Genomic DNA, 21,830 nt, shown 5'->3' on the forward strand with positions numbered 1-21,830 from the left:
ATTCTTGAGTAGCTATAATGCACTGGTGAGTAGAACGAATATGTTCTTGAGTTTGGGTTAAGAAACCTCCAGGGGTCTGATAAGTTGTGATCATTTAAAAACTGTGTAATTACCTTTGCAGTATTAGATGTCGTCCCCCCTGTCACAGGAGTCCTATCTAAGAGTGGATTTAAAACACAATTAAAGTCCCCAGCCATTATAATTTTATGAGTGTTCACATTGGGAATGGATGCAAATAGATTTTGCATGAATTCCTTATCATCAACATTGGGTGCATAAACATTTATCAAAATCATTTTACTGTTATATAAGTTGCCCATGACCATCACATATCTCCCTTCAGGGTCCGACACTACCTCTGATGCTACAAATGGAACTGTTCTATGTATGAGAATTCCCACCCCTCTAGTTTTCTTTATAAAGCTAGAATGGAACATTTGGCCAGTCCAGTCTTTTTGTAATCTGAACTGATCCTTGGTTAGTAAGTGGGTCTCCTGTAGAAATACTATTTTAGCGTTTAAGCCTGTTAGGTGAGAGCATACTTTCTTTCTCTTTAATTCGTGATTCAGGCCTTTAACATTCCAGCTCACAAAGTTAACTGTCCCATCATGGAGACATTGATTCTGAGTTTTTAATGTCATTTATAGTTTTAATTGGTAATATGGCACTTTTAATCTTAGTTTCAAGATTCCCCATGAGTTATTGCATTTTAGCCTATTGTTGCATTGATATTTATAATTATAAGAATTACAAGAATAGATTAGATATAACCTGCTCTCCTTCTCTCCCCCCTTTATCCCCCCACCCCCCCCATTTTGCCTCCCCACATGAGGCTAGATCCCACTTCGCGATGTTCCAGTCCTCTGACATACGAAGAGACAGAGCACGTCCAAAACAGAACAAACCCCACCCTGCAGCGGCGTAACAGAATTAAAGCAGAGATATCTTTTGCAGTTAAATTCTTAATACTATCTGCCGAAAATGTTCTCATTAACAATATTTAAGCTTGAAATAATCTTCAGCACTTTTAAGTTAAGATATTAAGATTTAAAAAAAAAAAAAAAACAACCCTGGGAATGATTTTAAAAACTAGTCTAGGATAAACTTGGTAATTCCTACTGTAATAGTATAATGGTAATTATATAAATAGTAGAACAAGCAATAAACCAAGGGTATGAAGTTAAACAGTCTACTTTAAGATATAGTAAAATAAAAAAAAATAAAAAAAAAATAAATAAATAAAACAAATCCTACTTTAATCACTTCCACATTTTACACTCACGTCTATAACTCTATAACTCTGATTAAAACATAAACATATAACATATAAAGTCCAGATAAAAAAAAAAAAAAGAAGAAAATAAGGGATGTATAATTATAATACCAGTCTCATTAAACATGGATCCAGCGATCAGATCATAGGTCCTTCCCGTGCCTTGATAGAATACGGCTCTTTAATTAACTTTCAAAAAAGTGTCGGAAACAGCTTCTTTAATTCTTTTTCAGCTTCTTCTTTGCTGAAGAAGATATAATGTCGATCTTGAACTTTCACCTTCAGTTTGGCAGGATACAAGAGGCTGTATTTGATATCGGCTTCCCGTAGCATCCTTTTAATGTCGTTGTAGGATCTGCGTTTTGCAGCTGTTGATGGTGAGAAGTCGGGAAAAATACGAATAAGATTATTTTCGAATATAATCTCTTGCTTGTGTCTGAGAAGTGCCATCACATCAAGCTTGCATCTTAGTCGCTCGAAGCGGACAATAAAAGACCTAGGTTTAAAGGCGCTTGGTATCTTTGTGCGATAAGCCGTGGCTATCTCATTGTCGAGTTTAAAGTCATCTCCAATTATTTTAGACAGTAATTCTACTGCAAATTTCACTGGGCTTGAGCTTTCTCGTTTCTCAGGTATACCCTCAATTCTTATATTATTTCTTCTGCACCCATCCTCCAGGGCTGCAAGTCTGTCTCCAAGTTTTTTGCATTCCGAGTTCGCAGCTGTGGCTTTTTCATCGGCGTTAGATGCCAGTTGTTCCACTGTTTCCACTCGAGCCGTGAGTCCCTGCTTAACGTCTTCCAGCTGATCTGAAACGTCATTAATATGATCATCAAGCCTTTTCAGTTTGGAATTAGTTTCTTTAATGTGTTCCACTAATTTCTCCAACATAGCTTTAAAGTTCACGTCAAAACGTTTAAATAAACGCGTTTCCTTATCTTTGTTATCCTTCTTGAGCTCAATGGCCACCTTCTTAAGATCATTTGTGTTATCTTTCTTAAGCTCCTTCATGGCCGTAACCATGGCAGTGGACTGTGTAGCGATCATCTCTTTCTGTGTAGCGATCATCTCTTTCAGTTCGGACAGTTCGCTTCGGCTTTCGTGCTCCGCAAGTGAAAATGCAGCTCCTGTTACAGGCTCGCGATGAGTAGATGAGAGCACATCCTGCAGAGCCCTTTCTAGTCTCGAATGATCCTCAGAAATCGGCGATCCCTCGCGACCTGTATCACTTGCGCCTTCGCTCCCATTTTCACTCTCGACTGGAGACGATACAATGGAGCGGGGTCCCAGGAATTCTGCGCACTCGTCTGCCTGTTCCAGGTCAGTCTCCGTGAGGCCATACCTTACACTTGCACTCAGGCCGGAAGTCTGTCCGGACTTTGATGCAGCTTTAAGTTTCTTTTCTGGTTCTTTCTGACTTTTCTTCTTGTTACTCATGCTTGTATATTGTAGTGGAAGTTCCTTGGTCGGGTTAAATACAGGGTACCTCTAAATAATATGAAATACGTGGGAAAATAAAGCCACTGCTAGCGGAGCTCTGCTTCAGGCGTCCATCTCCTATAAACGGACGAAACCAACTCTCAAAAACAAAGCATTTAACGTGCTACTTTAGTTATGATGGGATCTGAGAAACTAGTAAATTAAACGATTTAAAGATGAAGTTTATGTTGTTCTACTTTAATGACAAAATAAAGTACGTGATTGAAGTGGAAATTTCGAGATTAAAGTTGGCATTTTGAGCTTTTTTCTCACTGTGTTCCTATTTTTTTTTTTTTTTCTGTACCTTAATAAGCTTTCATATGACTCTCAGCCAGTGGGTTACGACTCGCCTTTTCACAGCGACTTTGATATCTCACTGCTTTTTTTTATTTCGGGCACTGTGCGACTTTGTGAACTTGAACTTTCGAGTTTCTCCGACACTCTGTCACTTGATCAACTTCCTTTTGTTGATTATATCACTGTTTAAACCAACAAATAGTAAGTTTTTCTTTGCCTCTACTTGGTATTCGGTGAAATTCTTCTATTTTCCCCCATGCTTTTGCCATTGTCTTTTCACAGAAGGCTGAGCTTAAGGGCTATTTATATTGATTTGCATATTCAAAGAGGCATAATTCGGGGAGGAGTTGGGGTGGGACAGCAGGTGCGTGCACGTGCGTTACTTTTCGTGCTGACCGGGATTTATGTAGCGGAAGAACGTGGAAGTTAGCGTAGGCACAGATTTATGCATCTGGATTTTGTTGTGCATACGAACATTTCCACTTTTGTCCGTGAGGCCCCTGGTGTTAAATTTATACTCTGAGGTAAACAGAGTGAAGACACATGGAGGCAGTACTGTTCCTTGTGGAACTCTAGTGAGAGCCTCCCAATTATCTCTGTGCTTATGGATGGCTGGATGGTATTGAATGCATTAGAGAAATTGAAAAACATAATCCTTACAGTGCACACCTATTCACATTGGACCGATACGGAGATATCAATTAGTACACAAAGATAAAAGCCAATTTTTATTATGATCTTAAATTTGTATGTGCATTAATGTGTTTTTATTTTATTTGTCTTCACATCGTTGTATTTATTCATGTTTTTGGATTTTGAGCTAAATTTGTCCTTTTCAGTTGTTTGCAAATCGAAGGTTAATAACGCTCACTTCTAAAAGCATCACCAATAGTTCACAAATTGCTGACTATCAGTTAAATAAAACTGAAAAATATACTGTAGTCGCTTGCATATATTTATTGTTAAGGGTAGAAAACCATTATGAAATGTTGAACATTCAATTTAAAAAATGTTTAGTAATCATGAAGTACTTTATCATTTTTATTGATTAATAATCTGAAATCTTTATTATATATACATTTTCTAATTATGTGTCTGAAAAAACGGTAGGAACATTTCCCTAATAGTTATTTTTAATTTTATTTAAATTATTGCTCCTTCATAGGAATGTGGTTGCAAATATGGCCCCAAAATACAGTCTTAATATTTTCTTTATTGGTACTATTTTTTACAGGACAGACCGTAAGGTTTATTCCAAATGGCTCATTATATTATGTTTTGTATTTCTTATAAAAGAGTGGGCTCTTAAATACTCAGAGGGTGTAATATTGCATATGTTCAAATGTGGTTAAGTAAATCAGGCAGTTCTTTAAGTCTAAATATTAGTGCTGGGCGGTATACCGGTTCATACCGAAAACCGTTTTTTATTTTTGTTATGATATGGATTTTTCTTATACCGCAACACCGGTTTAAATTGCCTAAACAACGTTTGGAACATGGCGCTGCGGGAAACTGTTTAAGGGGGACCTTTTTCACTGCTACACCAGTGTTGTGCGGGGGCTCTTTTTCACTGCTACAACGCTAAACAGGCGTGCAACAGAGTACATGCGGTAGTGGAGGAATTGTGCAGTGAAAATGGACAGAGAACATTCTGAAACTGAAGCTGTAGCAGACGATAAAGTTGAAAATGAGGACACAGACGAACTTTTGCTGGAAAAAGGAGTCACGTCTGTTGTCTGGAGATACTTTGGATTTAAAAGGTCATATGTGGACCGTTATGTTCAAATGTCTGAATACTGTTTGTATACTACTGGATAATACTGCAAGACAAGCTGTACTGGTTTTATTTTTTTCAATACTGTGTAATGTACCTGGGTACTGTGTAATAGTGTGACGACATGTTGACTTTATTCTCGACATTTCCACTTTAATCTTGACGCTTATGACGAAATAAAGTCGACATCTTGACTTTATTCTTGACATTTCTACTTTATTCTCGCTGTTTGTTGAGATTAAAGTTGACATGTTGACTTTATTCTCGTAATTTGTTATTAAAGTAGAGCATCGTAAACTAAACTTCATCTTAAAATGAATGTTTAATTTACTACATTTTCTCAAACCCCGTCATAAGTTATGTAGCACATTAAATGCTTTGTTTTAAGTGTCTTAAACTGACGTCCTCTTGCACTAAGAGGAGGTGCAGGCAGCACACTGAATACATTAATTTCATGATATTCCAGCTCCCTGAACATTTAGAATGCTAAAATAAATACTTGATATAAGTTTCATGATGAAATGCATTAAAGCATGTATTAATCATGTGGAGGCACGGTGCCGTGGAGGTTGCACTGCTGCCTCGCAGCAATGGGGTCCCGGTTGTTCCTTGCTTTGAATTTGCATGTTTTTCTGGTGGGTTTACTTGGCGTGCTTCAGTTTCCTTTCAAAGTCATGTAGGATGTGGGGTTTTGTTCTGCTATATTAACCCTGCTACCGTATGTATTACTCGTATTCACCCTGCAATGTGCTGGCGCCACGTTCAGGATTTGTTCCTGCCTCGCACACAATGCTTACTGGGATGGGTGCAACCCTGAATGGATGGCATAATTAAACATGTATAACGAAGATTTTTTTAAAGTTCTGAACACTCCGTGGTCTACTGTAAGTTTATAACTATGTTTAATTTCACAAAGACGTTTATCGTGTGGTGATTGGTTATGTGGAGAAGGAAAAAGGAAAGATAGGAACTGCTGGTTTGGTACATCAGACAGAGACAGCACGCATGCAATAAAGAAAGCCCGCCCAGAAGAACATGCATTAAATTCTGTGTTCGTGTCTCCAACCACTAGATCACAAACCTAACATTTACACGATATTTAAGTTAAACCTGTGCGATACCCATGCATACATCCAGTTTTTTGGATCCTCGTCACACCTGCCATAAAGTTCTCTACACTGAACATACACCTGGAGACCCTTTACTGCGAGGAAGCAGCAATATCGTGCATGTTTAATACCTGCTTTAATGCATTTCATCATGAAAATTTATCGCAGTGTGCTAAAAGTTGGAATGTGACGTCAGAGTCTCTGTTTACTATCTACATGTGACAGAAAGCCGCTTTGCGGATTCTGCGAGATCAGTGTGCGCACTTCGATATTTGATAAATGGTTCAATGTGCAAAATGCCGACATACAGATGTATTCATGGTGCTTTTATATTCAAGCGTCGCATATTCCCGATCGTAATGACACGATATGTTTTAAAATTCTCACATACCGTCTTCTGTGGCATCTTTTTTTCTAGGGCTTCCTCTGCTCCTGACAGCAGCGAATCACCAGCAATAGATCGCCACACTGAGCACATTAAATGTATGATATTCCAACTCTCTGCGCATTTAGAATCCTTAGATTTATACTTTATCACTTTCATGATGAAAAGCATTAAAGTATGTATATTACATTTTACAGATAAATCTGTAATTTCGTTTAAATAATGAATACTGTTAATAATTACACACATGGGGTGACACAGTGGCGGAGCGTTAGTTGCTGTCTTGCAGGGAGTCACGTCGCTGATATTCCCTGCCTGGAGTTTACACGTTTTCCTGCTGGGTTTCCTCAGTGTGCTCCAGTTTCCTTCCAAAGATATGCAGATTTGGGGATTTGGTGCCACTAGAATGACGCTAGTGTATGTGTGCGCTTGTATTCACCTTGCGATGAGCCGAGGCATCGTCCAGGGATTGTTTCTCACTTGTGCCCAATGCTTGCTGGAATGGACACATCCCTGGATTTAATCAATAAACATCCTTTTCAGAGATATTGCGGTAAGGTGTCATCGGAATTTAATGGGTGTTCTAGGCAATTCACAACACAGAGAAGCCGAACATGTTCTCACCGTGATAATATCTCGCACTGCCACCTGGCGGATTCCTTCAGATTTACGTAAAGTACGCGCGCAAGTATAAACACTTCAACGCTTGCATAGCAGGAGCATCCGTTGCAGCATGTGTCGCGTCGTGTGAAGTATAACTCTGGCCTAAGAAGCGCGTAGCGATTAACAACTGGGTCGGGGAACACTTAACACAAAGCATTTAATGTGCTACATTAACTTATGATGGGATTTGAGAAAATCTAGTAAATTGAACATTGATTTTAGGATAAAGTTTAGTTTATGACATTCTACTTTAATGACAAAATAAACTATGAGAATAAAGTGGAAATGTCAACTTTAATCTCAACATATAGTTTTTTTTTTTTCTTCACTGTGGCCCTAATACGCTTCTGTAGGGCTATACCACAAATAGCATTATAAATGCAAGTTGCAGTTTTATTATTTATGTATATAACTTACCTTGAAGCAAGGTCCATATTAATGCAGTTTGCCTTAATGATGGTTCAGTTGGTAAAGATGTCATCACGAAGTTGCACTTGTTTCATTTTATTTTAATTTGGTGAATACTATGTAGTGCACCTGGGCTGGGCTTTGAAGTCTTGGAAGTAATAGTATTTTTACTGGAAGTTACACTATTATTTATTGTATTGTTGGTATTTATTAGTTTAAATATTATGCAGTTTAATGATGGTAAAGTTGTTTAAAAAGTCACTTTAATGTGTCAGTGGACAGAGATTGTTAACATTAACAAAGTGTAGTTGGTTTACAAAAAATATTTACTATTTATTTCTTTTCTGAGACATGTTCAGTGCAATACAACTTTTGACAAGCACCTCTGGATATTTTACTAAGTCTAAATGCCTCATTGGATGGTTGAAAATATGTTGTCAAAATTTTAGTTTAAGTTGTTTGCAAAATTTGTTCAATAAAAAGGCTCTATATTTTGACTGCATCTGTCATGCAATGTGATTCCTTCTCTTCATTAGTGCCACCCCCTTGAAAACTATCCTTGAAAACTATCACTTTATGAGGCCATGCAAATCTGTATTAATACTTGTGTGCACATTAAAATGTTTTTTACAATGTACAATTCTCATGACAGTGGAATAGGTCATTCTTAGCCAGTAATTGCAGTGGAAAATGTGATTAACTATCACTCATGCATGGGAAAAAAATACCGTCCAATACTGTGAAACCGGTATAATTTTGAAAAATACCGTGATATAGAATTTTGGTTATACCGCCCAGCACTACTAAATATCATGAGAAATGTAAGGTACAGTGATCCCTCGCTATATCGCGCTTCGCCTTTCGCAGCTTCACTCTATCGCGGATTTTATATGTAAGCATATTTAAATATATATCGCGGATTTTTTGCTGGTTCGCGGATTTCTGAGGACAATGGGTCTTTTAATTTCTGGTACATGCTTCCTCAGTTGGTTTGCCCAGTTGATTTCATACAAGGGACGCTATTGGCAGATGGCTGAGAAGCTACCCAACTTACTTTTCTCTTTCTCTCTCTTGCGCTGACTTTCTCTGATCCTGACGTAGGGGGTGTGAGCAGGGGGGATGTTCGCACACCTAGACGATACAGACGCTCGTCTAAAAATGCTGAAAGATTATCTTCACTTTGCTACCTTCTGTGCAGCTGCTTAGTGAAGCGACATGCTGCACGGTGCTTCGCATACTTAAAAGCTCGAAGGGCACGTATTGATTTTTGCATGTTTGTTTTTCTCTCTCTCTATCTCTCTCTCTCGCTCTCTCTCCCTGCTCCTGACGGAGGGGGTGTGAGCTGCCGCCTTCAACAGCTTTGTGCCGCGGTGCTTCGCATACTTAAAAGCCAAACAGCCCTATTGATTTGTTTGCTTTCCTCTGTCTTTATGACAGTCTCTGCTCCTGACACGCACTCCTTTGAAGAGGAAGATTTGTTTGCATTCTTTTAATTGTGAGACAGAACTTTCATCTCTGTCTTGTCATGGAGCACAGTTTAAACTTTTGAAAAAGAGACAAATGTTTGTTTGCAGTGTTTGAATAACGTTCCTGTCTCTCTGCAACCTCCTGTGTTTCTGCTCAAATCTGTGACCCAAGCATGACAATATAAAAATAACCATATAAACATATGGTTTCTACTTCGCGGATTTTCTTATTTCGCGGGTGGCTCTGGAACGCAACCCCCGCAATGGAGGAGGGATTACTGTATTAGATTAGCAATAGTTGTTTTTGCACTATTGTCTTTTTTGCTTTAATTGCAAAAGCAAGAAAAAACTTCCGCTATTTAAAAGTAGCCATGGTTGTCTGTGTTCAGTCAGCTGTCAGCTAATATACAAATTGAGCCCCCACATCCCTTTCTGTTTTAGAATGAATTAGCTTCAGAGTTAGACCTGAGTATACAGTGTAAGTAGACCGCACATGGTAGTTGGCCTTCCTCTAAAAATGACTTTTTTATGAACAATTGCTCAACCTAACTACATTTTAGAAGAGTCTCTATCTCTGAAGCTAGACTTGAATAATGACATCTAACTCTTTGTACTTTTCTAATAATAAAATAGAATACAGTCCAAACAATAACAAAAAAGAATTCCTGTAAATTATGGCAAGATCATAACTTTTATACAGTGACATTTCTGAACTAAACGCCAGTGGGTTGCATTGCTACCAAATGTTGTGCAATTAAGTAATACAGAGAAAAAACATTTGTTCTAGTATTATGTCAAATTGCCTTCCTGCTGTGATTGCTGCAAGTCTGCTGCTGAATGAGGGGCTTGACCAATTCGCCCTGCAGTGTCCCCTACATTAGACCTTTGGGTTTGTGTGTGCGTGTGCCCAGTGCCAGTGCTAGGTTATTTTGTGCCCTAAGCCAAGCTTATTAGTGTGCCAACTAACTGTTTCGGTAGCTAACCCGTGTGGCTGGGTCCCCCCATCCTGTATGATCTGTGACCTAGACGGATGCCTATTTCACCTTAATGGTGGTGTCGGCCCTATATGTACCCCCAGAACTTTCCAGTTTAACAATGTGACTTAAAGGTCACTGACTGTATTAAAATGAGGGCCACCTGTTGTTTCCATTGTTGTATTTTTTTAAATTTGTGACTTTGCACGTGTGGTTCAAGCTTTTCATAGTCAAAGCCATTCAGGACATGCCAGCAAAGAGGTGTGAAAATACCACTACCATTTTTTCACTTAAAGAAAGAAAGGAAATCAATTTCATTCACAAGACATTATTTTGTCTCCTGATTTTCACCCATTGCTGAAGCAGTCTGCTCTAAATTTGAAACAGCCAACAAGGAAGCCCACGTTTGCTCCTTCCACTTTGTGGAAAAGGTATCATGCTCCTGCTTCAAGAACATGCAGAATTCTGGTGTAGAAAGAGCAAGTATGTACAGTATGTGGAAAATCATCTTTCAATTGTTTGTAATTAGCACTGCTATTGAAAATGCATGGTTCAGTTCGGGTCACACAGTGTGTTTAGTCTGCATATTCTTTAAATTTAAATGTGAGTTGTGTTATGTCAGTGAACTGACTGGATTTGGGAACAGACAAGTAAACAGAAAAACGTTCAAAACCAGAAGATCAAAGACGCAAGCATCAAAGCCAAAATGAGAGACAAAAATCGTGGTCAAAAATACAGGGCAGAAAAGTCAGAACTTGGATAAAATACCAAAAACTTTTTAAAAAGAGTGATTCGAGGAAGGGTTTTGTAATTAAGTAAATTCCTAACTGACTTTTTATCCCTATCTACAGTGGTGATGATGGGAACAAAACATAGCAGCGATCTTAAGAAATACAAAATTGCCGACTAAACGGTCCAGATATTTTACTCAACTGGAATTTCAAAAGTAAACATGATAACCATACTCAGGAGCCTCAAACCCCTAAAACAAATGTTTGATTACTAGAAATCCATGCATAAAAACACATATAATGGAATAAAAACAGAAACCAAAACCCTTTTCACCTGAAATGTACTTGATTCTAAATGTGAGGTGTTGCTGTTTCAATTTATGTGGGTCATAGAAATTAGATTTTCCTGAGCATGAGGCTGTTTCTGAGGCTGTTACATTTTATATTAATGGTATATAAATGTATATGGCTGTATTTAGTCAGATAAAGAGGGAGAAAATAGAGAGTGTTATTACACAACACTACTCCTTGGATTGTTGGAGAATTACTATTATCTGAGCCCTTAAATTGTCTCCCAGGTACTCACGTGTGACAATTTATATGTATATAATGCAAAGTTGACTGACTCATTCACTCACTTTTCAACAAAAACACTATTTCCCATTTGTTAAAAAGCTCAACTGGAAGAATTCTAATTCACCTCTTTTTAGTCAGTGGGTAACTGATGTTATGTATTATCTAAAATTGGAAAAAATCTAATTCTTACTTAGAGGATCTATACAAAAATTTTCAAAACCTGCCAGGATCTGATCTATAAAATTTTAGAATATGCATTTAAAGCATTGAGGAAGCGGATTCTCTCCCCTCTTTTTTTCTGTTTGTTTTTATTCATTTATTTATCTACATATTTTTACTATTATTAAAGTTTTACTCTGCTGACCTAGCTCTCTTTCTCATGGGTAGGAGTCGATTTGTTTCGAACGTAGTTCTGTTAAACTTGACTTGCTTGTATGGAATGTTATTTGATTTTAATAAAATTAATAAAATGTTAAAAAAAATAAAAAGCAAAAATTTGGCACAATGGTACATCTAGGTCAGTAGGCAGCTGTTAAGACAGGACATTTTGATATACAGTATCCATATTTAGGGGGAAAACTACTTTAAAATAGAAAAGCTAAATATCCCAAGATTTAAATAAATGCCCTGACGGATTTGATCAAAATTTGGAAATGTTTAGAAAAAAGAAAATTAGCCAACATGTTTTTTTTATGTCAATGCATTATTTAATTCTCGATATTTATTAATGTTATGCTAACTTACATGCTGTTTGTTGTGTTGAGAGCTTGCTTTATACAAATAAAGAACACAGCAGAAGAGACTGACAGGCTTCCTGAATAGCACCAATAGCCAATAGGGTAGATGGATGACTAAAGAAAGGGTGGTGTCCTGTACAGGAAAAATGAGACATAACGTTGTAAAATGGAAAAAGAAAGCTTAAATGTTTTGCAAGAGCTGTTTTTTTGCTGTTGGCCACCAGCACTCTTAGATGCTGTGGTCACCCTAGGAATAACTGGTTAGTTGCCCTCAATGGGCAGTCTTTCTGTGCTGTGGAATAAAGAACAGACAAAGTAATTGGTAGAGGCAGCACCCTGTCTTGTCTTGAGCTGGTATTATGTACCTATGAAGAATTTGGAAGGTGACCGTCTGACGCACATGCAAATAAATGCGTACCAGCACTCATTTTGGTTATCTGTTCCACTCTGTCGACCTACAGCCCCCAGTTTCAGCACTGTAAACTGACCTCCCTCTTACCTCCACTCTTTAAAACTTAAAACTACAAGGGAAACCCGCTCTTTGATTACTGTCCTGCAAGTGTCAAGGGATGAACATGAGTCTTTCTTAATGACCCTTGAATTTCTCATGAGAAGTTACAGAAACTTTGTTGCAACAGTCGACGCTAATGCTCTGCTCTCTTCATTCTGCACTTTAATACATCAGTGTAACATAGGATATCAGAACTTACATACTGTATATTCAGTTCAAGCAGTGCTTAGTATATACATTTATATCTGAGAGCTGTAAATGGGTACTACATACAACTGACAAAAAAAAAAACACAAAGAAAGTGAAAATGAAAATCGTAAACATCTAATAATAATTCTTATATTTAGTCAAATTTTCACATTATTCCTACTGATTACTTCTTTCAATTTCAAAAGAATACACATTCCTATAAAATTGTTTTCTGCAATGACTGTTGTCAAAATCCAAGTCACTAGGAAAATCAGAAAAATGCAAGAATTAATCTAATGCAGGAATGTTTGACTCATGGGCAATTGTGTATAGCATGTTCATAAATAAGTAGCTCCAGTGACCTAATAATATAATTATTATTACTTATTATTTAACTGATGCCCTTATGCAAGACAACTTACATTTGAGATAGAATTGGTTACATTTCTTTTATTTTTTTTAAGTTGGAGCACAAGCAGATGAAATGACTTGCTCATGGTCATATAGTGTCAGAAGAGGGACTTGAACTCAAAACCTCAGCATTTGAAGTCCTAGATCCAAAGCCTTAACCAGTATATCACACTGTCTGCCAATAATATTATTCCTTGTTTAAAAAAAAAAACAAAACTGCAGAATATCATATACAGAAAACACCTAGTTACATTCTAATTCTGCTACTCCCAATTAGCTAATGACACCCTTTGTCTTAAGAAATTTCTCGAGAAAAGCTGGGTAACACAGCTAGTATTATATAATTGTGCATCTAATTCTTCTGTCCTGAGACCTATATAAGGTCCCCTTATGCCAAACATATTAGTCCATTACTATCTCACATGAAAGGAAACTAGAACAATGTATAAGTAACACATAAACTGGTTACAGTAGCATGTCTTTGAACTGTGAGGGAAATCCAGTATTAACAAATTTAGAAGAATTAAGTTCCACACAAATTGTACTGGACGCAGGCTCTTTTCTTAAATAGCATCATCCACAGAATATACCATCACATCACAAACAAGGACATGTCTCAAAATAAACAACAAAATAAAATACTTTTTAATAAAACATTAAAAATAATAGCTATAGGGTACAACTGTAAAGAACAAATTGAACAGTTTACTTGAGCAGATTAACAGCCTGTGAACACTAAAGTAGGATCAGTTTAAGTACAGTTGATACAGAAGAATGTAATACAAATACAGTTACAGTCCTCTTGATTAATTTGCAAGAAGTTAAAGATAATTCTTTACATGAGATTTGAAATACTCCATCAACAAAGCTATGTGAACCAACCCAGAGACAGATTTGGAATTGTAAGAAAGATGGGTGCTTTCATTTGAATGATTGCTTGTAAGATTCAGGTATTAATTTCTGGTAATGAAATGAACAAGTTTTTAAGTCAGAAGGAGAGTTTTGAACATACAGGCAGCCAGTGTATTTGAGCCAGAAGGTGGAAATGTGTCCAATGCATTTGGTGAATATTTCTGAATCAAAGGAAAAGACAAACTGTCTGAGTCTGGCAGTATTTCTGAAGTGGTAAAAACGTTTTTGATGACTGGTTATATGGTTTCAAAACTCAGGGTAATATCAAGAATAACTTCAACACTGGTGGTAGGGACTAAAGGTTAATGTTTGCTGTAGGATTTTGCTTGTATATAGGATTAGGAATATACTGGACAATCATTTGCATATGTTATTTAAACAGAATTGAGCTTGTCTAAGTCTGTTGAGCAGGCAGGAAAGATCTTCATGTACACCTGGATATCATCTTCATGAGAATCCATGGCTCAGAGGTAACATGCTGATACTGAAAAGAAGTTGCCCAAAACATGAACCTTGAGAAATGCCACAAGGGAGAACCTACAGACAGCTTGCTTAATTACCAAATAGATCTGAAGCATTATTCATTGAAGAAATGTTAACTTCAGTGGCATCATGACATTCTGTTTATGTATAATCAGGACTATTTTATTATTTACATATTTGAAACTGTCGAGAAGGTTTATATGTCACCTCAAATGACATCAAACCTACCAAAATCCTTTATCTTTCTTCAGTTTGCAAGTAAGAAGGAAAATACAGAAGGTGGATGAATTATGTATGTGTCAGTTTTATAGCTTTATGCAAGTATGCAGAGTCCAAGGTCTGTTTTAGTAACATCTTTTTTTATTCTTTCAGAGTCAACTTATCGTCATCAAGTAAATATTGATGATGAAGCAGTATCCATGGAAATACTAGACACAGCTGGTCAGGTAAGGCTATTTCTCTTAAATTGCTGCTTAAAATATGAAAGAGAGTTTAACTTGTAAACATTATTAGGACTTTGATAGATAGGATAGGACCCTTGTGACAGATAAAGAGCCAAGAAAGCCAAAATGATATAAAACAATGTCTTTATTCTAAGTACACAGAATGGTCTGCTCTCGTGATTTGTTTTATGATCTTTTTTTAAGATATTTAAAGCAGCTCAAGAATAAAAACCATTAATAGTAGTACTTTGCTTTTATTGCCATTAACACAATTTATTCTTTCAGTTTCAGAAATTCCAGACAACTTTCTCTGTTATTTTCTTATTTTCTCATTTTAGCTCCCCTATAATGAATTGCCACTATTTTGCAACCCTGATCTTGCACCTAAATATATGCAGATAACAAAATAACAAAATGAATTATAAATTAATAATTAACATCTGGTAACATAAAAATTGTTTGCAATAGTTCACATTTTAATGTTAATACATTTAGAATGGTATTTGCATTACTTCATCACATCACAAATAAGATCACTGTAAAGATCCTGTCTCTAATTCTCTTTCATTCATTCTTTCCATTCACATTCCATTGATCTCTCACATTTTAACTCTCCTAGAAGAACCTCTTCCTTGACATCATTACTGCCAACTTTACATTGGCGCTTTGCCAAACATCCCTATTTCTCACTCTTTGGCTCTTGGAAATCCTCCTCCTATAATATGATACTCTTGAGATTCTCTGCACTGAGGATCAATGGGTCATCTAAACATAATATCAAGAACTGGATTTCATTCACCAAATTAGAGGGCAAATGGGTGTTTGGGATCTTTAACGTGGATAGCTTGTTTTATTCTTTTTTAACATTTTATTAATTTTATTAAAATCAAATAAATTCCATACAAGCAGGTCAAATTTAACAAAACTAGGTTCGAAACAAATCGCTTGTTTTATTCTATAACTTTTTATTCACTTTTCTTGGCTCAGCAGTTGACTGTCCCTCTTTCTCTCTCTCTCTTTGTTGTGGCTCCTGAGTCTTGTGTATCTTCCAGTTCTGTAACAGGGTGTAGGGGCAACATTTCCAAGGATTACTGTGAGGAGTATGGAGACTAGGAGATATAATTCCAGGCAGAATTGTAAAGAGGGACAGGCAAAGGTCAAAACTGAATTAGTCATACAAACAAGAAAGACAAAACACAAGGGTAAATCAAAAGAAAAGTCTAGAGCAGAAGTACTTGGTCTACTTCAAACAGAGCTAACTACAGAAGAGAGGTTTTAGACGTATTTTCTCCTCCGAGGGGTAAAGCTACGTGACAGCACATTCATATTAATAGGAAGACTTCCACTAACATCCGAATGCCGCTAATGGCCACATGACATGTCACCATGCATCAAGTAAACTAAAATGAGGGTAACTTCCCAAATAAATGAGTAAAAACACAACACAATGGATTCTCCATGCTAAAAAAATAAAGTTCATCACCTAAAATTAAATATTTAGTGATGAGCGAATCCCTTGGAACTTTGGCGAAATTCCATGAAATGTATTGAAGTCCATGGGAAGGCAAGTACTAAACTAGTCTTGAGTGGATTATAAAGGTGCAAAGGTCTTTTAAGCTAGGGAAGCATCTGCTAACCATGCTGGGTTAATTACTGTGGATGAATAAAGTGATCTGAGCTGTAAGACAGCGGTAATAACCACTGCGTCATCATGCCTCAAACAACAAAACTCACAGACAGAATGATAACCACAAATAAAAAACAACAAATGGCCACAAACTACCGATAAGTAAATAAAACATACATAGATCATTGTGCACATTACAGTGTTTCAATATTAGGACACACATTGGCCATGATAAGGAGCTGCAGCTTGGGATAGTTCTGGACACAGATAGAATATCTTTTTTGTTTCCCTAGTGTATGCACAGCTGGTAACATACAACAAAAACTGACATTAGTGCCTGTTAACCATTGCCTGTCCTTGTACCATTTATTCATATCAAAATTCAGACTTGAAGTACAAGTATTTTAATCAAGCATTTATATGTTTAGAGAACTAGGTTTGTTTTTTTCACACATTGAATGCATATCTGGTATTTTCCCTGAATGCTAAATTCAAGAACTCTATCATTCATCTATTTTCTTAATCTTTTTTAACCTTTGTTGTTTTTTTCTATTGAGTCACCAGTATAAAACAAGAACCAACCAAAATAGAATGGTGATCCCTTGCAACATATATGGAATCAGATGTTTTCTATTCCAGTTTAAAGAATGTTTTGCAAATGATCTCAAGCCAGTTGCTTATTTAAAATCCTCTATATAGTTGTTAAACAAAATGACATGAAAATATTTGATGGTTACAATATGTCTTTTAAAAAGAACCAAACTTCAAACAAGAGAAAAAATTGGCAAGGTGTGTATAAATTGGTCTGTTATAAATTAAGAATGGTAGTCAATGGATTCTGATCACTGGCTGACTGCTGACACTCTAGCACTAACATTATCTTATCTAGTGTAACACGTTATGTCCTCCTTTTATATATGTTACAGATTTGATAGTTTCCATAAACATGTGTCATCCATCTGCCTACTTATGCTTTGAAGTGCTGTCTGATTAAATTTATTATCAAATTAGCCATAGTTATAATATATAGGCATCATGGCTAAAGCAATAATTATATTGTTATGTCATGTGCAGTCTCCTACATATCAATTACAAAGGTCATTTCGTTTCTACTGCATGGTATAAAGACAGACACATTTATTAAAAATATACTGGTGATGTGTTTCTGTCCACATCATGTACTTTTTAAAAATGACTTTTGTATATTTTAAAAGCGTACTATGTTAAAATGTAAATTATTTCATCAGTGCAACTTGCATTACACAGGTACAATAATCTTTCATTTCTGCCTGTACATTATTGGTGTAAGTGTTATATTTACAACTTACCTCAAGCAACGTTTCAGAGCACAAAAAAAAAAGTCCTTCCTAGAAATCTCACTGGAAATAAAATTGTAACTTGTGTTGCTGAGTTGGTGATCTTTGATCCCAAGAGAAATGGAGAATGACAGACCATCAGTCATCCTTTCCCCACACTGACATAAAAACAGTATTAAAAAAAAATTGAGGACTGACAGCCTCACACTTAATTTTCAAGTGACTATCATCCGAATCCCAACTCCGACCTTCATTGTCTTTGTTCTCAGGAAAGTAATATTATTTAGTAAAAGCTGAATTTTTGTTCATCAGTAACAGTATATTTATAAACATAAGTTATTAAACTTTAAAAGGATAATGCATATAATTTGCGCTTTAGTAGTTATATACATAAAAGGTTTATTCTTTTAAATGCTGGTTCCACTTTGTTCTAAAATGCCTTCTAATATTAAAAAAAGCTTCTGATCAGTGCTAAGTGGTATAATCCACAGTTTAAAACAGCAGATAAGCTATAATGTTGACAGAGGGCCAAGAACAGAACGTACCTTTAATTGAAGTAATTCTGGATACATCCACACACAAACATACAGACCCAAGTTAGAGCTGCCATTTAGCAGGTCTTTGAAATGTGGGAGGAGAAGAACAATACCCAAGAAGTCATGTAAATGAAATGCAAAATTCACACAGACAGAGACCAGACTAGGATTGAAGGGCAGTTTCCTTTAGCTGAGAGGCAGTGGCACAAACCACCATGCCACCCTTTGTCATAGTAGTTTCATGTACCTATAAGTTAAATGCCACTTTTAAGTTTGAGATTCAGCACATGTGTCATCTACTTCGGTTTTTCCACAAGTGTGGAGTAGCTGACATGTGTCAGGACTGGGCAGCTCGGTTACCTGATCACCAACAGCTTACAGAAAAGAGTTGTACCTGCTGTGCCAGGACAACAGTCCCACCCTCAATGTCAGCAAAACGAAGAAGATGGTTGTAGATTTCAAGAAGCAGAAGACACACCCATTTATAGTAGAGTTTACATGTTAAGAGCGTCAACAGCTTAAAATTACTTGGATTGACCATCACTGAGAACAGTGACTCTACTTTCTGAGGAAATGTCAGATTTCCCCATTTGTTATTACAAATTTGTACATGTGCACAACAGAGTCCATCCTCATGGGCTACATCATATTCTGGTACTGCACCTGCTCGGCTCAAAATTGTAAAGCACAGCAGTGAGTGGTCAAGTTGGCACAGAATACTACTGGTGCCCAGCTGCTTTCTGATAGATAGATAGATAGATAGATAGATAGATAGATAGATAGATAGATAGATAGATAGATAGATAGATAGATAGATAGATAGATAGATAGATAGATAGATAGATAGATAGATACTTTATTGATCCCAAGGGGAAATTCACAGATTCTGTTCAGTACATATATAATACAAGCTGCTTTAGAATGGCAAACAGTATTATTAAGGTGCTGGCCACCCTACACAGCTGCATTTCTCACTCATTTTTCCTTACAAATGGTACAGCGTCATTGGTACTCACACCAGAAGATTCAGGGTTAGTCACTGTCATAAAGATAAATCATTATAACAAATATTGTATGATATACATATGTTGCAAGCAAGCTACATGCACTTTGTGTGCATGTGTGTTTGTCTTTTTGTTGGTATTTTATTATTGTCAGGTGTTCTACTCAGACATGCAGGTTAGAATTTCATTGTAGTATGTGCACATGACAATAAACTTGAACATGAACCTGAGTTTGGTTTTAGCATGTGGATAAGAATGTGTTTCCATCAAATGAAATTCATGTATAATTAATTGGTAACTATCACATGGATTTCTTTGTATGCATCACATTTGTATTCTATCAACCAAGTTTTTAGATTAGTTTTTTTTTTTGGATTTTTAGTGTTTTCTTTCTGACACGTCATTTTTATATCTGAGATTTTTTTCCTTTCCAAAGATTTCAGCGAAATGATTTGTGGCCTTCCCTTTTTTCCAAAATATTTTATTAAAATATACTTATTCATGCTGAAAACATGCTACTGTAAATTTGACCATACATTTTGCTATTTGCATCTCAACTGTTTAAGTAAACAAGAAGTAACAGTGAATCCAACTGCTGAAGGGCTGGAAATCTTAGCATGTGACTTAATTGACATGAAGCACAAAACTGTTGTTTGAAGAATAATGGGCTTCTAATTAGAAATTGTGTTGAAGCAAGAAACCTGCACCAACTAGGGCACTATAAGACCAATGTTGATTTGATTTAAAGATAGTAAAGAAGTCTTTGGTTTCAAGGTTGAAATACATAATTGGCCAATAAAAGTTTATATATAGCCAAGGCTAAAAGATGGGTATTTGAGGTGTTTTGTATTCTCACATTCCTTGGATAAGGTGACTGATTTTCTCTTTGTTCAACTCTAGAAGAAGATTGCTCTGTGAGCAATGATATGCTTAAAGATTATGTGAATTTAATAATTTGAGTAGAATATTCAATGAAGATGGCATAAAAACACTTGTTGAGAAGACACTTGTTTGGAGAAAGTGTACTGATTGTGTTGTTCTATTGAAAAGTACTAAACACTTCAGTTAAGCTCTGATATGTTTTCATGATTTTTATTTTTACCCTATCAATGGCAGCGTTTATATTTTTGCATACTGAGCAAATTTATTACCCTTATAATACAGAACTGTTAAGTCATTGGGCACCAGTAGTGCAGAAACTTGTTTGCTTCAGTAATATATTGAATTAGATTTTTCTATTATTTTTAAATGTTAAAGCCATTTAATATATTGCTTGCTAATACAGAAGTCAATCAGTCAGTCAGTCAGTCATTTTCCAACCCGCTATATCCACAGGGCCACGGGGTTATTTGTCAAATTTGCCACTTTTCTATATAATGCACAACTGGCATTTCTGTTTTCACCTGTAAATTAGCAGGCCAGATCAAGAACTTTCTTTCTCATAGTTTTTAACATCTTCAGTCCAAGCTGCTTTATAAAGCTGAAATTTAGCTGTTTTCCATTGTAAGCCACTAGGGGGGCGTACTGCCACCCTAACCCCCAACACAGGACACACAGGACACAGGTTCACTCAACACCAATTGTTTATTTACAGTTTGTGCACACATTACCAACACCGCAGTCTATTCCCTTCCTTGCTGCCAGTCCTTCCGCCTCCACTCCTTCCTCCCAACTCTTGCCTCTGAATGGTGGGACTGGTCCCTTTTTATAGTCCTTCCAGGTGCCTAACGAGCTTCTTCCGGCCACATTTCCGGGTGTGGTGGAAGTGTGGCCAAATAAGGCCCTGAAAAGGTCCATGTGCCCCCTGACAGTGGCCACGCTCATAACCCGTGGCCACACTGGAAACCAAGGGGGCTACCCTTTATCGTTCGGGGGAGAAACTGTCTCACAAATACTCTCTCCCCTGGTCCTTCCACACTCTGGGTGTAAGGATTCCGGCCACCCACCACACTATTTATGCTCTAGTTTTCTGCATACCATATTGCACCATGCCACTTTCTAAACCCACTTAATCCTGAGCAGAGTGGTGGAGAGATTGGAACCTGTTCCAGCTAGTATAGGGCACATGGCAGGGACAACCCCCTGGATAGTGTGCCAGTCGTTTGCAGGATGAACACACTCACGCACAAGCACATGCCACACATTTAGCATCACCAGTCCATCTAATTAAATTGAGATGTTGAGTATAGTAGGAGAGATGATACTATATTAAACCTCCATGTCTTTAACCGCGAGCGACTCTCAGGCTTAGTATTCTATGTAAATATGGTTATTCCCGAGTCTTACTGGGGGTTATTCTGTATTGATGAGATATGGAGCATTAAGCCCAAATAACTTTTGGGGCAGTATTCTGATGTAATCTTGAGGATATAATAACATCATACTGCAAAAATATCACAGATTTTTTTATGTGTTCTGCCACTCTGTGGAATGTCATCAGCATTCACGAGTGGCGCAAAGCCTTCAACAAAATAACACAATGGCATATAAGAAAAAAGCTATAAAGTTAATTTTTAAAAAAACTGA

At 36.8% G+C, this 21,830-nt stretch overlaps 2 protein-coding genes across 2 annotated transcripts in view; one reads left to right on the forward strand and one right to left on the reverse strand.

Moving 5' to 3' along the window:
* The window catches only part of LOC114647671 (glutamic acid-rich protein-like), a 792,149-nt gene that overhangs the window by 605,702 nt on the left and 164,617 nt on the right, over nucleotides 1–21,830 (reverse strand). The window lies entirely within an intron of this gene.
* rerg (RAS-like, estrogen-regulated, growth inhibitor) overlaps nucleotides 1–21,830 on the forward strand; it is a 302,156-nt gene that overhangs the window by 278,296 nt on the left and 2,030 nt on the right. The window contains exon 4 of the mRNA XM_028804725.2: nucleotides 14,751–14,824. Coding sequence (XP_028660558.1) covers nucleotides 14,751–14,824 — 74 coding nt within the window. The remainder of the gene's footprint in view (nucleotides 1–14,750; nucleotides 14,825–21,830) is intronic.

This window comes from Erpetoichthys calabaricus, chromosome 1 (genome assembly GCF_900747795.2).
Source record: "Erpetoichthys calabaricus chromosome 1, fErpCal1.3, whole genome shotgun sequence".
In the NCBI taxonomy this organism is placed as follows: Eukaryota; Metazoa; Chordata; class Cladistia; order Polypteriformes; family Polypteridae; genus Erpetoichthys; species Erpetoichthys calabaricus.